The 17,500-nt window shown below is 47.7% G+C and overlaps 1 protein-coding gene across 1 annotated transcript in view; it reads left to right on the forward strand.

Annotated features, from left to right (window-relative positions):
- The window catches only part of LOC133362954 (atherin-like), a 37,802-nt gene that overhangs the window by 14,082 nt on the left and 6,220 nt on the right, over positions 1–17,500 (forward strand). Inside the window, exon 3 of the mRNA XM_061581931.1 lies at positions 7,116–7,249. Coding sequence (XP_061437915.1) covers positions 7,116–7,249 — 134 coding nt within the window. The remainder of the gene's footprint in view (positions 1–7,115; positions 7,250–17,500) is intronic.

Here is a 17,500-nt window from a genome sequence, read left to right on the forward strand (position 1 = left end):
ATTGGCTCATCGCTGCTGTTCACCAACACGCGTGTGTGTGTGCGGTGTGTCGCTGGCGTGGTTTCAAACGCGGTGGCGGTGCCGGTCAATGCGGTGCTGAAAGGTGACGGATTAAGCGGTAAATCGCGTGAAGCGAAAACAGTATCGTCCCCCCCCCTGCCCCCCGTAGATAATGTGACGGTGATGTGTGGTGAAGTAAAAACTACGAGGTTTCCTACCCGGCTTCGCCCGGGACTTGGATTCACCACGCAGACACACACACACAGACACACAGACACAGACAGACACACACACACAGAGACACACAGAGAGACACACACAGAGAGACACACACAGAGACACACACACAGAGAGACACAAACAAAGAACAAAGATCCCCCGTATAGCCTTAACAGACTGTAGGGGCAAGTGCTGTTAGCGAGCACCTATGAAGGCCGGAACGGTACACGAGGGGGTGGGTGGCCAGCACCACGCCCGACCGCCTTTGTCTCTCCAGTGGCGATGTTTACACACCGCACCAGGTACTCATTTAAGGCTGAGTCGACCTAGGGGAGGCCCAGGACCGGTTCAGATAATCGTCACTGGTGTTAGCCGTGAGCGGGAATCGAACCCGGGTCGCCAGGTTCATAGCGCAGCGCGCTAACCGCTACACTACCGCTCCCCACACACACAGAGAGACACACACAGAGAGACACGCACACAGAGACACGCACACAGAGACACGCACACAGAGACACGCACACAGAGACACGCACACAGAGACACGCACACAGAGACACGCACACAGAGACACGCACACAGAGACACGCACACAGAGACACGCACACAGAGACACGCACACAGAGACACGCACACAGAGACACGCACACAGAGACACGCACACAGAGACACGCACACAGAGACACGCACACAGACACGCACACAGAGACACAGACACACACACAGACACACACACAGACCCCCGTATAGCCTTAGCAGACTGTAGGGGCAAGTGCTGTTAGCGAGCGCCTATGAAGGCCGGGACGGTACACGAGGGGGTGGGTGGCCAGCACCACGCCCGACCGCCTTTGTCTCCCCAGTGGCGATGTTCACACACCACAGCAGTTACTCGTTTGAGGCTGAGTCGACCTAGGAGAGGCCCAGGACCGGTTCAAATAATCGTCACCGGTGGTGGCCGTGAGCGGGAATCGAACTCGGGTCGCCGGGTTCGTACCGCGGCGTAGCGCTACCCGCTACACTACAATGCGTGACGCTTCCACAGGCGTGGGTCACGTGACAGATGTGACGTCACAGCTCACTTGGCGTGCAAAAAATCTCTGCATTATTGAGCCCCCCCCCCCCCCCCCAAAAAACCCAAAAAGTTGTATTTTTATAATGTCTGCATGGTGTACAGTCTGGAAAGTACCCTCATGGCAAATTTCAAGTTTGTTGCATGTCGGGAAGTACGCTAAACAATTTGAACAGACACACATAATCACGACTTTGCCTTTTATATATATGGAGATGAACTCTATAACGAGCTAAAAAACTGTTTTTCACACGTGTCCAGTATGAGACCGGGGTGTCAGGACGTTACATCGGCCACTAAAACACAATAAAATAAACAGTATAACCCGTCAAAACAAAGTTTTTCACTATAAAAATCCCTTTATCATGCGTGCCCGGCTAGAGCCTCTCGTCCTCTGGCTTGGATGATGGCTGCCACCTATGGGTCAGATGATTGCATTGCACCCCATTAAGGCAATTGGTAATTGAATATAATATTTTTGGTCCTAAAAAGTGTAAAATTTTGGATAAAAAAAAAAAAAAAAATTCTCACGAACATTATTGTCACGCACACGAGTCTGTGTGGGAAAATGTCAGCTCGATTGGATCACGGGAAGTGGGTATCAAAAACGGACCGAAAGATTTGCACGGTCGTAATGCAAGCAAGCGAAACTTATATAAATGATTTAAAAAACGGCAGGAGTGCAGAGTATAGGAATGTTAAATAAATTACTTTATGAAATGTATACCTGTGAAACGAAACTATTTTTGACAAAACGTGAATTTTTTTTGCTGTGGTTTTCACACCTGATGATGATTGCTTGTGATTGCAATCGTAACGTCCGTGAGCATTTTGTGATTTTTTTATTATTTATTATTTCCCTTCTACGTGACTTTATCGAAAGAAGCCAGAATATTTTTACACGCTTTCATTTAACTCACTCTGTCCGTTGTTGTCGTTGTTGTATCCTCAAATCTTGTAACTCAATTTTAACCCACTTCCCAATGTGGCATCGACTGCAAACTTGGTATACGTATGCCATACTGATGACAATACCATATTCTCTCATAAAAAATATATTTTTAAACTATATTTTTTATATGTTATGTTTCGGCTTGGGTCTAATTGTCCACGCTCAACTGACGTTGGCTGTAATTGGCCACGGCCCCCTTACGTTGTGGCAAGCCTCGGGGCCACTTCCTGGAGTCGTGGAGTTCTTCCATTACTAGGACGGTACATTTCATAAAAGCGTGTTTAAAAAAAGTAAAACAAAAATATTAATTATTTAAATAATACGCGTGCCTGTTTGTAGTCATAGGACCTCGTTTGCCAGTATCAAAGGATGGAAAATAAGAATAGGTTTTTACCTTTGCGGTATATTTGGAGGTTGCGTGTCTCTCTTTCTCATCATCATAAAATAGTGTTTTTTAAAAAAGTGTTTGTTTAAATGGTAGTTATGATTGTACAGGGCAGAGCCCAGCGCTGAGCTACGTAGCTATTATCTTTAAATCCTTTATATTAAGTTCGCTTGCTTGCTTACGACCGTGCAAACCTTTCGGTCGTTTTTTAACCCACTTCCCGTGATCCAATCGAGGCTGACATTTCCACACAGACTCGTTTGTGCGAGACAATTAATGTTCGTGAAAAAAATTCCAAAATTTTACACTGTTTAGGGGAAAACAAATTAAATATTTAATTACCAATGCTTAATGCTGGCAGACAATCATCTGACCCATAGGTGGCAGCCATACTCAAGCCAGAGGACGAGAGGACTCTAGCCGCCACGCATATAAAGGATTTAGAGTAAAAAACTTTGTTTTTACGGGTTTACTTATTAAATCCTTTATATTAAGTTCGCTTGCTTGCTTGCTTCGACCGTGCAAACCTTTCGGTCGTTTTTTAACCCACTTCCCGTGATCCAATCGAGCTGACATTTTCCACACAGACTCGTGCGAGACAATTAATGTTCGTGAAAAAAATTCCAAAATTTTACACTGTTTAGGAAACAAATTAAATATTTAATTACCAATTGCTTAATGCTGGCAGACAATCATCTGACCCATAGGTGGCAGCCATCTCAAGCCAGAGGACGAGAGGACTCTAGCCACCATGCATATAAAGGATTTAGAGTGAACAACTTTGTTTTATGGGTTATACTTATTTCAGACGAGACCCTGGCTGACGCAAATCATTGCAACTCAATGAAGTCGACTTATCGTCGCGTGGAAATTCATAGCAGAAGCTAAGTGCTCTTCAGACGCGTGGTGACGTTGATTCGGAATGTGGATGGGGGAAAACCGGGGGGGTCCTGGGCAAAAATCCACGCAACCACGGTGAGAGAGACACGCAGACTCCACACGAACAGCAGACGTAATGGTCTTGATCGAACCCTCGACCTCCTGCACACCAGGCGAGGGTAGTTAACATCTCCTAGCCATTTAAAGCTTTCGTGACTGCAGGGATTCATCTTCTTGGTTCTTTCGGTAAAGTCACGTAGAAGGGAAATAATAAAATAATAAAAATAAAACATAATAAAACAATTCTCACGACGTTTCGGCCACAACGCAAGCAGCCGTCCTCAGGTGAAGAACAGGTCTGTCGGAAAGACATTCATTCAGACGCTGTCTTTTCGACAGACCTATTCTTCACCTGAGGATGGCTGCTTGCGTTGTGGCCGAAACGTCGTGAGAATTGTTTTATTATGTTTTATTTTTATTATTTTATTATTTCCATTCTACGGGACGTTACCGAAAGAACCAAGAAGATCTCCTAGCCACACAGCAAATATACAACCATGGTCATCGTCAGGGTCTGATCGAATTGGTGGACTAATCTCCATCTGTTGCCATCTCACTTCCTTCTCCCCGTGTGTGGACTAATCTCCATCTGTTCCATCTCACTCCTTCTACCCGTGTGGTGGACAATCTCCATCTGTTCCATCTCACTCCCTTCTACCCGTGTGTGGACTAATCTCCATCTGTTCCATCTCACTCCCTCTACCCCGTGTGTGGACTAATCTCCATCTGTTCCATTTCACTCTCCCTTCTACACCGTGGGTGGACTAATCTACATCTGTTCCATCTCACTCCCTTCTACACCGTGTGTGGACTAATCTCCATCTGTTCCATCTCACTCCTTCTACCCCGTGGTGGACTATCTCCATCTGTTTCCATTTCATCCCTTCTACACCGTGTGTGGACTAATCTCCATCTGTTCCATCTCACTCCCTTCTACCCGTGTGTGGACTAATCTCCATCTGTTCCATCTCACTCCCTTCTACACCGTGTGTGGACTAATCTCCATCTGTTCCATCTCACTCCTTCTACCCCGTGTGTGGACTAATCTCCATCTGTTCCATCTCACTCCCTTCTACCCGTGTGTGGACTAATCTCCATCTGTTCCATCTCACTCCCTTCTACCCCGTGTGTGGACTAATCTCCATCTGTTCCATCTCACTCCCTTCTACCCCGTGTGTGGACTAATCTCCATCTGTTCCATCTCACTCCCTTCTACCCGTGTGTGGACTAATCTCCATCTGTTCCATCTCACTCCCTTCTACACCGTGTGTGGACTAATCTCCATCTGTTCCATCTCACTCCCTTCTACCCCGTGTGTGGACTAATCTCCATCTGTTCCATCTCACTCCCTTCTACCCGTGTGTGGACTAATCTCCATCTGTTCCATCTCACTCCCTTCTACCCCGTGTGTGGACTAATCTCCATCTGTTCCATCTCACTCCCTTCTACCCCGTGTGTGGACTAATCTCCATCTGTTCCATCTCACTCCCTTCTACACCGTGTGTGACTAATCTCCATCTGTTCCATCTCACTCCTTCTACCCCGTGTGTGGACTAATCTCCATCTGTTCCATCTCCCTTCCTATACCCGTGTGTGGACTAATCTCCATCTGTTCCATCTCACTCCCTTCTACCCCGTGTGTGGACTAATCTCCATCTGTTCCATCTCACTCCCTTCTACCCGTGTGTGGACTAATCTCCATCTGTTCCATCTCACTCCCTTCTACCCGTGGGTGGACTAATCTCCATCTGTTCCATCTCACTCCCTTCTACCCGTGGGTGGACTAATCTCCATCTGTTCCATCTCACTCCCTTCTACCCCGTGTGTGGACTAATCTCCATCTGTTCCATCTCACTCCCTTCTACACCGTGGGTGGACTAATCCATCTGTTCCATCTCACTCCCTTCTACACCGTGTGTGGACTAATCTCCATCTGTTCCATCTCACTCCCTTCTACCCCGTGTGTGGACTAATCTCCATCTGTTCCATCTCACTCCCTTCTACCCCGTGGGTGGACTAATCTCCATCTGTTCCATCTCACTCCCTTCTACCCGTGTGTGGACTAATCTCCATCTGTTCCATCTCACTCCCTTCTACCCCGTGTGTGGAATAATCTCCATCTGTTCCATCTCACTCCCTTCTACACCGTGTGTGGACTAATCTCATCTGTTCCATCTCACTCCTTCTACCCCGTGTGTGGACTAATCTCCATCTGTTCCATCTCACTCCCTTCTACACCCGTGTGGACAATCTCCATCTGTTCCATTCACTCCCTTCTACCCCGTGTGTGACTAATCTCCATCTGTTCCATCTCACTCCTCTACCACGTGTGTGGACTATCTCTCCAATCTGTCCATCTCCCTCCCTTCACCCGTGTGGGACTAATCTCCATCTGTTCCATCTACCTCCCTTCTAACCCGTGTGTGGACTAATCTCCATCTGTTCCATCTCACTCCCTTCTAACCCGTGGTGTGGACTAATCTCCCATCTGTTCCATCTCACTCCCTTCTACACACGTGTGGGGACTAATATCCATCTGTTCCATCTCACTCCCTTCGCCACCCGTGTGTGGACTAATCTCCATCTGTTCCATCTCACTCCCTTCTACCCCGCTGTGTGGACTAATCTCCATCTGTTCCATCTCACTCCTTCTACCCCGTGTGTGGACTAATCTCCATCTGTTCCATCTCACTCCCTTCTACCCCGTGTGTGGACTAATCTCCATCTGTTCCATCTCACTCCCTTCTACCCGTGTGTGGACTAATCTCCATCTGTTCCATCTCACTCCCTTCTACCCGTGTGTGGACTAATCTCCATCTGTTCCATCTCACTCCCTTCTACCCCGTGTGTGGACTAATCTCCATCTGTTCCATCTCACTCCCTTCTACCCCGTGTGTGGACTAATCTCCATCTGTTCCATCTACTCCCTTCTACCCCGTGTGTGGACTAATCTCCATCTGTTCCATCACCCCCTTTACCGTGGTGGACTAATCTCCATCTGTTCCATCTCACTCCCTTCTACCCGTGTGGACTAATCTCCATCTGTTCCATCTCACTCCCTTCTACCCCGTGGCTCCATCTGTTCCATCTCACTCCCTTCTACCCGTGTGTGGACTAATCTCCATCTTGATAATTGTTTTTTTACCCTTCTATCTGGCAACAAAACTGACACCTTTTTTACAAGGAGTCATGTTTGCATAGACCATAAAACCTGCGGTCATAATGCAAACAAAAAACATAACTCTGATAATGATATGCACTGTCCTTGAAGTTGATTGGTCCCCACCCGAGACAGCTTTCCTTAGAGACTAGTCTCACATGGGTTGGACCAGATGACACCAAAAGACTGCAGGTATTGTGGTCTATGCAAACATGACTCCTTGTAAAAAAAGGTGTCAGTTTTGTTGCCAGATAGAAGGGTAAAAACCCAATTATCATATTTTTTACTGGCAAATGAGGTTCCAATGGTGTAATCTACAACTTGTTAACGTCTCATCACCGCGACGGTTCTGCTCTGCGTCCCCCTACCCCCCCCCCTCCTCCCGTACCAGACACGGTGCGCGCCGTGGGCCTACTGCAGGAGTACCACGCGCGACTGGCCGCGTCGCCGGGGACGCACGGCTGCGTGGAGCCATCGAGCGTGTCGTCACCATCCTGGGCAGCAGCCTGTTCCAGTCGCTCCTCGGTGAGCGCGCATGTGGGTGTAAGAATCCTCGCCCGGTTGTGTACGTTGTGGTGCAGTGTTGAGTCTATGGTGCAGTGTTGGAGTCTATGGTGCAGTGTTGAGTATACGGTGCAGTGTTGAGTCTATGGTGCAGTGTTGAGTCTATGGTGCAGTGTTGAGTCTATGGTGCAGTGTTGAGTCTATGGTGCAGTGTTGAGTCTATGGGCAGTTGAGTCTATGGTGCAGTGTTGAGTCTATGGGCAGTGTTGAGTCTATGGTGCAGTGTTGAGTCTATGGGCGGTATTGAGTCTATGGTGCAGTGTTGAGTCTATGGGCAGTGTTGAGTCTATGGTGCAGTGTTGAGTCTATGGTGCAGTGCTGAGTCTATGGGCAGTGTTGAGTCTATGGGCAGTGTTGAGTCTATGGTGCAGTGTTGAGTCTATGGTGCAGTGTTGAGTATGGGCAGTGTTGAGTCTATGGGCAGTGTTGAGTCTATGGTGCAGTGTTGAGTCTATGGTGCAGTGTTGAGTCTAGGCAGTGTTGAGTCTAGGGCAGTGTTGAGTCTATGGTGCAGTGTTGAGTCTAGGCAGTGTTGAGTCTATGGTGCGTGTGTTGAGTCTATGGTGCAGTGTTGAGTCTATGGCAGTGTTGAGTCTATGGTGCAGTGTTGAGTCTATGGTGCAGTGTTGAGTCTCAGTGTTGAGTCTGGTGCAGTGTTGAGTCTATGGTGCAGTGTTGAGTCTCAGTGTTGAGTCTATGGTGCAGTGTTGAGTCTCAGTGTTGAGTCTCAGTGTTGAGTCTCAGTGTTGAGTCTCAGTGTTGAGTCTATGGTGCAGTGTTGTGTCTCAGTGTTGAGTCTGTGGTGCAGTGTTGAGTCTCAGTGTTGAGTCTATGGTGCAGTGTTGAGTCTGTGGTGCAGTGTTGAGTCTATGGGCAGTGTTGAGTCTATGGTGCAGTGTTGAGTCTATGGTGCAGTGCTGAGTCTATGGTGCAGTGTTGAGTCTATGGTGCAGTGCTGAGTCTATGGTGCAGTGTTGAGTCTATGGTGCAGTGTTGAGTCTATGGTGCAGTGTTGAGTCTATGGTGCAGTGTTGATTATCATGCAGTGTTGAGTCTATGTGCAGTGTTGAGTCTATGGGCAGTGTTGAGTCTATGGTGCTGTGTTGAGTCTATGGGCAGTGTTGAGTCTATGGTGCAGTTTGAGTCTATGGTGCAGTGTTGAGTCTAGGCAGTGTTGAGTCTGATGGCAGTGTTGAGTCTATGGTGCAGTGTTGAGTCTATGGTGCAGTGTTGAGTCTGTGGTGCAGTGTTGAGTCTATGGGCAGTGTTGAGTCTATGGTGCAGTGTTGAGTCTGTGGTGCAGTGTTGAGTCTATGGGCAGTGTTGAGTCTATGGTGCAGTGTTGAGTCTATGGTGCAGTGTTGAGTCTATGGTGCAGTGTTGAGTCTATGGTGCAGTGTTGAATTCTATGTGCAGTGCTGAGTCTATGGTGCAGTGTTGAGTCTAGGTGCAGTGCTGAGTCTATGGTGCAGTGTTGAGTCTATGGTGCAGTGTTGAGTCTATGGTGCAGTGTTGAGTCTATGGTGCAGTGTTGATTCTACCATGGTGCAGTGTTAGATCATTGTGCAGGTTGATTCTATGGCAGTGTGAGTTATTGTGCATGTTTGAGTCTATGGGCAGTGTTGAGTCTATGGTGCTGTGTTGGAGTCTATGGGCAGTGTTGAGTCTATGGGCAGTGTTGAGTCTATGGGCAGTGTTGAGTCTATGGGCAGTGTATGAGTCTATGGGCAGTATTGAGTTATGGTGGCAGTGTTGAGTATTGGGCATTATTGAGTCTGTGGTGCAGTGTTGAGTCTGTGTGGCAGTGTTGAGTCTATGGGCAGTGTTGAGTCTATGGCAGTGTTGAGTCTATGGTGCAGTGTTGAGTCTATGGTGCAGTGTTGAGTCTATGGGGCAGTGTTGAGTCTATGGTGCAGTGTTGAGTCTATGGTGCATGTTGAGTCTGTGGTGCAGTGTTGAGTAGTGGTGCAGTGTTGAGTCGATGGTGCAGTGTTGAGTCGATGGTGCAATTGAGTCTAGGGTGCAATGTTGAGTCTATGGTGTAGTGTTGAGTCTATGGTGCAGTGCTGAGTCTATGGGCAGTGTTGAGTCTATGGTGTAGTGTTCAGTCTATGGTGCAGTGTTGAGTCTATGGTGCAGTGCTGAGTCTATGGGCAGTGTTGAGTCTATGGTGCAGTGTTGAGTCTGTGGTGCAGTGTTGAGTCTATGGGCTTATGTTGAGTCTATGGGCAGTGTTGAGTCTGGTGCAGTGTTGAGTCTATGGGTAGTGTTGAGTCTATGGTGCAGTGTGAGTCTGTGGTGCAGTGTTGAGTCTATGGTGCAGTGTTGAGTCTATGGGCTTATGTTGAGTCTATGGTGCAGTGTTGAGTCTGGTGCAGTGTTGAGTCTATGGTGCAGTGTTGAATCTATGTTGCAGTGTTGAGTCTATGGTGCAGTGTTGAGTCTGTGGTGCAGTGTTGAGTCTACGGTGCAGTGTTGAGTCTACGGTGCGTTGTTGAGTCTATGGTGCAGTGTTGAGGCTATGGGCAGTGCTGACTCTGGCGCAGTATTCTTGGTTCTTTCGGTAAAGTCACGTAGATAGAAAACAAAAATCTAAATTAAACACACTGATAATATTTGCATTGTCTTTGAAACTGATTGGTCCACACCAGAGACATCTTTCTTTTGGGCCTAGTCTCTAACGTTGTAAGATCAGAGGACGCCAAAAGGCGTACACAGCACAAAGACAATGCACAATCAGAGTAATGAGAGCTCGGGGTGAGCATCTACATCGTGGGATCTCCTTTGCCAGTATCAAAATATGATAATAGATTTTCCCCTTTTTCTGGCAACAAAACAGCTGTGTTAAGATGTTAAACCACCAAACTGAAACCTTCCCAGCATAAATAGTCGCTCCAAGTCTGGAGCGTGCCATTCAGACTCTGTCTCCTTGACAGACCTGTTCTCCACCTGATGACGGCTGCTTGCGTTGTGGCCGAAACGTCGTGAGAATTATTTTATTATGTTTTATTTTTATTATTTTATTACTTCCCTTCTACGTGACTTTACCGAAAGAACCAAGAAGATGAATCCCTGCAGTCACGAAAGCTTTAAATCGAAATTTAAACTGAAACCTTTTACAAGGAATCATGTCTGCATTGACAACAATGCTTGTGGGTCAGAATACAAACAAAAAACACATTCTCATGATATTTGCATTGTCATTGAAACCGACTGGTCCACACCAGAGACAGCTTTCTTTTGAGCCTCATCTCAAACGGTGTTAGACCAGAGGACGGAGGGTTACTGGGACTTTAACATGTAGGCTTTCGCGACCAATGTTATTCATAATCAACGTTTTTGGGTTTAGATCGCGTTATTTATAAATGTGTCGTAACCCTCCACCACCCGACACGGCCAATCAGTAAAAAAGTGTCACGTTGACAAAAGACAAATAGTTCACTGCTTTAGCCCCACCGGTGTGTTGAAGCCACAACATTTACAATTTGAGTACTCAAATTGTAAATGTTGATTATGAATTACTGGGACTTTCAGATGGACCTCTCCGTGAACTCTGCCCTAGTTTTCTCCCTCCCCCCTACTGTGTATACTGTTGCCTGCTGACTTGTGTTAGGGCTGAATGACGAATCGATTTCAAATCGAAATCGCAATTTGAAACAATGCGATTATCAAATGGCAAAGGCTGCGGTTTTTTTGCGATTTGAAAAGTCCTATTGCTTTCGTATTGGATTTTTTTATTTTTAAATTATTATAACTTTATTTATGTAACTTAACTATTGTTCTATGTTTGATTGTTCTATTTTTTTTATAAAGACATGTTGGGAACAATTCATATTTTTTTAACTTCTCATCCTTGCATTAGAATATATAGAGCGGTTCATATTTTGATGATATCATGTGGAAATGCTCCATCGCACGTTTTAAATCTATTACACTAATGAATATTGAACTGAAGCTTGACTTTAAAAAATGTAATCGCATATTTAATCGCAATATCTAACCGAAGAAAAATCGCATTTAGATATTATCCCCAAATCGTTTAGCCCCAGAGGTCGCAAACAGGTTTTGATTCCTTACCCTTACCTGGCCGCACCAGGGTCGCAAACAGGTACCCGTACCCGGCCGGGTACGGGTAGCCGGGTATCGGGTAGGGTACGGGTATCGGGTACCCGATTGCGACCTCTGGGATGAAGCCATGTTGCAGGCACGGGTGGGTTGATTCTAGGAACTTGAATTGTGAGAAGAGACAAGACGTTGGGAAATGAGTGACAAACGGTGACTCACCAGTGACTCACGGCCTACCCGTACCCGTACCCGGCCGCACCAGGGTCGCAAACGGGTACCCGTACCCGGCCGGGTACGGGTAGCCGGGTATCGGGTAGGGTACGGGTATCGGGTACCCGGTTGCGACCTCTGTTCAGCCCTAGCGCGCGTGCTGCCGTACACTGCAGTTACCACTTTCGGTCGGCAGCCAGCGCTGTTACTCTGCCAAGGGCCATTTGGATATTTGTAACATCATTCACGGGCCACAAAAAATTATCAGCTTAAAATTAGCCCGTTATATTTGGTCAAACATTTAATTAACTCGCCCCTAATGCGATGGGCTGGAACTGTTAGCAGGTGTTGATGATGTTCTAGATTTGAAGCTTTCGTGACTGCAAGGATTCATACTCTTAGTTTTTTTCGGTAAAGTCACTACGTAGGTAAAAAAATGAAATTTTAATTAATAAAATAAAATAATAAAAATCACGACGTTTCGGAGGCAACACAAGTCTCTGTCATCAGGTGGGACTGTCACAGCCATCAAGATTTTATTGTTTTTATTTTTTTATTAATTGAATTTAATTTTTTACCTACGTGACTTTACCGAAAAAACTAAGAGTATGTTGATGATCTTCTTGGTTCTTTCGGTAAAGTCACGTAGAAGGAAACTAATTAAATAATAAAAATAAAACATAATAAAATAATTCTCACGACGTTTCGGGCACAACGCAAGCAGAGTCAGACTCTGTCTACTTGACAGACATGTTCTTCACCTGAGGACGGTTGCTTGCGTTGTGGCCGAAACGTCGTGAGAATTGTATTTTATTATGTTTTATTTTTATTATTTTATTGGTTAAATTCTTCGTGACTTTACCGAAAGAACCAAGAAGATGAATCCCTGCAGTCACGAAAGCTTTAAATCGAAAATGCCCATGTTGGTTTTTTTTACCAGTGTTTGCTGACAATCAAATACGAAAAAGGAGAGTGCTGTTAAACGCCGGGGATGTTAACATTCGGTCAAAGGCATCAAGACATCTTTTCCCCTTTTAGCCCCCGCTTCTCCCGATACGTTCCATTCATTGGCTACCACATTCTGATAAGCTCCCCTCCATCCTCTCCTCCTCCTTAACTTGTATTTAAGAACTTGTATCTTGGAATCCCTGCCTCACTTGATGCAGCAAATCTGGCTGTGACGGTCCCACCTGATGACGGAGACTTGCGTCGCCTCCGAAACGTCGTCGTGATTTTTATTATTTTATTTTTATTAATTTTAATTTCATTTTTTTTACCTACGTAGTGACTTTACCGAAAAAACTAAGAGTACGTTGATGATGTTGCCGCTACTCGCTACTGCTTTTCCAGGTTTGCTCCTAGATTTATTGAATTTCGAGTCCCGCCTGCAGTTTCCTTGGCAGGGCCAGACCGAATGATTTTGCGGGCCTTATACGGCCAGACGTTTCCCGGCCCTGCTCTACACATACACAGCTCTTATTCAGAAGAGACCCTGGCTACCGCAAATGTCTAGCAGTAGCCACACGCTCTCCAACGCAGTGACGTCGATTCCACATGTGATGTGGAGGTGGAAAAACAATGGAGGACCTGGAGAAAAATCTATGTGAGCGCGGGGAGAGAGATGCAGACTCCAAATATACAGCGGCAGCAGGCGTCGTCAGGGTCGGGATCGAACCCATGACCTCCTGTAGACCACGTGAGGTAGTCAACATCTCCTAGCCACCGTGATGAGGATGAGAGACGCAGACTCCACATATACAGCAGAAGCAGCAGGCATCCTCAGGGTCGGGGTAGAACCCACGACCTCCTGTAGACCAGGCGAGGTAGTTAACATTTCCTGGCAACCGTGATGATGATGAGAGAGAGAGACGCAGACTCCAAATATACAGCAGCAGGCATCGTCAGGGTTGGGATCGAACCCACGACCTCCTGTAGACCAGGCCAGCTAGTTAACATCTCCTAGCCACCGTGATGATGATGAGAGAGAGACGCAGACTCCAATATACAACAGCAGGCTTCGTCAGGGTCGGGATTGAACCCACGACCTCCTGTAGACCAGGCGAGGTAGTTAACATCTCCTAGCCACCGTGATGATGATGAGAGAGAGAGACGCAGACTTCAAATTACCAGCAGCAGGTGTCGTCAGGGTCGAGATCGAACCCACGACCTCCTGTATACCAGGCGAGGTAGTCAACATCTCCGAGCCACCATGATGATGATGAGAGAGAGACGCAGACTTCAAAAATACAGCAGCAGGCATCGTCAGGGTTGGGATAAAACCCACGACCTCCTGTAGACCAGGCGAGGTAGTTAACATCTCCTAGCCACCGTGATGATGATGAGAGAGAGAGACGCAGACTCCACATATACAGCAGCAGGGATGGAACCCACGACCTCCTGTAGACCAGGCGAGGTAGTTAACATCTCCTAGCCACCGTGATGATGAGAGAGAGAGACGCAGACTCCAAATATACAGCAGCAGGGATGGAACCCACGACCTCCTGTAGACCAGGCGAGGTAGTTAACATCTCCTAGCCCCCCACCCGCCCGCTTTTCATCCCACCCGCCCTCCCCTTACTCAGCGATCCCTCCTCCCGCACGCCTCCACGCGGTTTGATGACCGGTGGAGAAATCCGATGCGAAGGATCGATGGTGTTTGCCGTGGTTTAGCGTCGCGTTTGTCCGTAGCGGCGTCTCGTTTGATTTTCTCTGTTTATATTTGCACCTCTCATCGGCTCTGGGCATCGTCCCGTGGGGGTGACGATCAATCCACTGTTGGATGGAAGGGCCCCCCCCCCCCACACACCTCCAATTAGCACGGTTGGCTGTGCACAGTGCAATAAAGTTCAATATACGGTACATATGTAACGGGTTCCGGAGACACTTGTAGAGGTAACTTCTTTATTACAACACAACACTCCAACAGTCCTGGTACTCTGCTACAGCTTAGGTACACAGCCTAGCTACACAGCCTAGATACTCTACTCTGGCTACGCTCCGGAACTCGCCCTCACAAGGTCGTAGCGTCGGGAGTTCCAGAGTCCCAGCGCTGGCTCTCGCAGCATCCCAGGGTCTTCAGATGGCTGGTCGTGGGTCTTGGGTCTTGAGTTACAACTCGCCCCGATCGTCCAGGGAGCTCCGCTTATATGCCCAGTCCCCAACGAGGGGTGGGGCCGTGTGCGCCACCAGACATCCCACAGAGCACACACAGCCCCCCCCCGTTGGCGGCGCCGAGAGGCTTAAGCGTCTGGACCCCCTGGGAACCCAGCGCCTGGCGCCCAGGGGATTACGCGTCTGGACCCACCTGGGAACCCAGAGCCTACAGCAGCCCCTCCCTTCTTATGTCACTACACATACATAGAGATCCACAGACTCACTGCCCATAGACTCACTACACATTGCACCATAGACTCAACACTGCCCATAGACTCAACACTGCCCATAGACTCAGCACTGCACCATAGACTCAACACTGCCCATAGACTCAACACTGCCCATAGACTCACTACACACTACACCATAGACTCAACACTGCCCATAGACTCAACACTGCCCATAGACTCAACACTGCCCATAGACTCAACACTGCCCATAGACTCAGCACTGCCCATAGACTCACTACACACTACACCATAGACTCAACACTGCCCATAGACTCAACACTGCCCATAGACTCAACACTGCCCATAGACTCAACACTGCCCATAGACTCAACACTGCCCATAGACTCACTACACACTACACCATAGACTCAACACTGCCCCATCGACTCAACACTGCCCATAGACTCAACACTACACCATAGACTCAACACTGCACCATAGACTCAACACTACACCATAGACTCAGCACTGCACCATAGACTCAACACTGCACCATAGACTCAGCACTGCCCATAGACTCAGCACTGCCCATAGACTCAGCACTGCCCATAGACTTAACACTGCCCATAGACTCAACACTGCCCATAGACTCAACACTGCCCATAGACTCAACACTGCCCCATCGACTCAACACTGCCCATAGACTCAACACTGCACCATAGACTCAACACTGCCCATAGACTCAACACTGCCCATAGACTCACTACACACTACACCATAGACTCAACACTACACCATAGACTCAGCACTGCACCATAGACTCAACACTGCACCATAGACTCAGCACTGCCCATAGACTCAGCACTGCCCATAGACTTAACACTGCCCATAGACTCAACACTGCCCATAGAGTCAACACTGCCCATAGACTCACTACACACTACACCATAGACTCAACACTGCCCATAGACTCAGCACTGCCCATAGACTTAACACTGCCCATAGACTCAACACTGCCCATAGACTCAGCACTGCACCATAGACTCAACACTGCCCATAGACTCAACTCTGCACCATAGACTCAACACTGCCCATAGACTCAACACTGCCCATAGACTCAGCACTGCACCATAGACTCAACACTGCCCATAGACTCAACACTGCCCATAGACTCACTACACACTACACCATAGACTCAACACTACACCATAGACTCAGCACTGCACCATAGACTCAACACTGCCCATAGACTCAACACTGCCCATAGACTCACTACACACTACACCATAGACTCAACACTGCCCATAGACTCAGCACTGCACCATAGACTCAACACTGCCCATAGACTCAACACTGCCCATAGACTCACTACACACTACACCATAGACTCAACACTACACCATAGACTCAGCACTGCACCATAGACTCAACACTGCACCATAGACTCAGCACTGCCCATAGACTCAGCACTGCCCATAGACTCAACACTGCCCATAGACTCAACACTGCCCATAGAGTCAACACTGCCCATAGACTCACTACACACTACACCATAGACTCAACACTGCCCATAGACTCAGCACTGCCCATAGACTTAACACTGCCCATAGACTCAACACTGCCCATAGACTCAGCACTGCACCATAGACTCAACACTGCCCATAGACTCAACACTGCCCATAGACTCACTACACACTACACCATAGACTCAACACTGCCCATAGACTCAGCACTGCACCATAGACTCAACACTGCCCATAGACTCAACACTGCCCATAGACTCACTACACACTACACCATAGACTCAACACTACACCATAGACTCAGCACTGCACCATAGACTCAACACTGCACCATAGACTCAGCACTGCCCATAGACTCAGCACTGCCCATAGACTTAACACTGCCCATAGACTCAACACTGCACCATAGACTCAACACTGCCCATAGAGTCAACACTGCCCATAGACTCACTACACACTACACCATAGACTCAACACTGCCCATAGACTCAACACTGCCCATAGACTCAACACTGCCCCATCGACTCAACACTGCCAAGATACTCAACACTGCCCACAAACGAGTGACTGAGTGAGTGTAGTTTGTGCGATCTCCCCCTGTTCTACAGAGTGAGTGAGGGGAGTTTGTATGATCTCCCCCTGTTCTACAGAGTGAGTGAGTGGAGTTTGTATGATCTCCTCCTGTTATACAGAGTGAGTGGAGTTTGCATGATCTCCCCCTGTTCTACAGAGTGAGTGAGTGGAGTTTGCATGATCTTCCCCTGTTCTACAGAGTGAGTAGAGTTTGTATGATCTCCCCCTGTTCTACAGAGTGAGTGGAGTTTGTGTGATCTCCCCCTGTTCTACAGAGTGAGTGGAGTTTGTATGATCTCCCCCTGTTCTACAGAGTGAGTGAGTGGAGTTTGTATGATCTCCTCCTGTTCTACAGGGTGAGTGGAGTTTGTATGATCTCCCTCTGTTTTACAGAGTGAGTGAGTGGAGTTTGTATGGTCTCCCCCTGTTCTACAGAGTGAGTGAGTGAGTGGAGTTTGTATGATCTCCCGCTGTTCTATTGAGTGAGTGGAGTTTGTATGATCTCCCCCTGTTCTACA

This window comes from Lethenteron reissneri, unplaced genomic scaffold (assembly GCF_015708825.2).
Source record: "Lethenteron reissneri isolate LAM-NWPU_2019-01 unplaced genomic scaffold, ASM1570882v1 scaffold_1638, whole genome shotgun sequence".
Classification (NCBI taxonomy): domain Eukaryota; kingdom Metazoa; phylum Chordata; class Hyperoartia; order Petromyzontiformes; family Petromyzontidae; genus Lethenteron; species Lethenteron reissneri.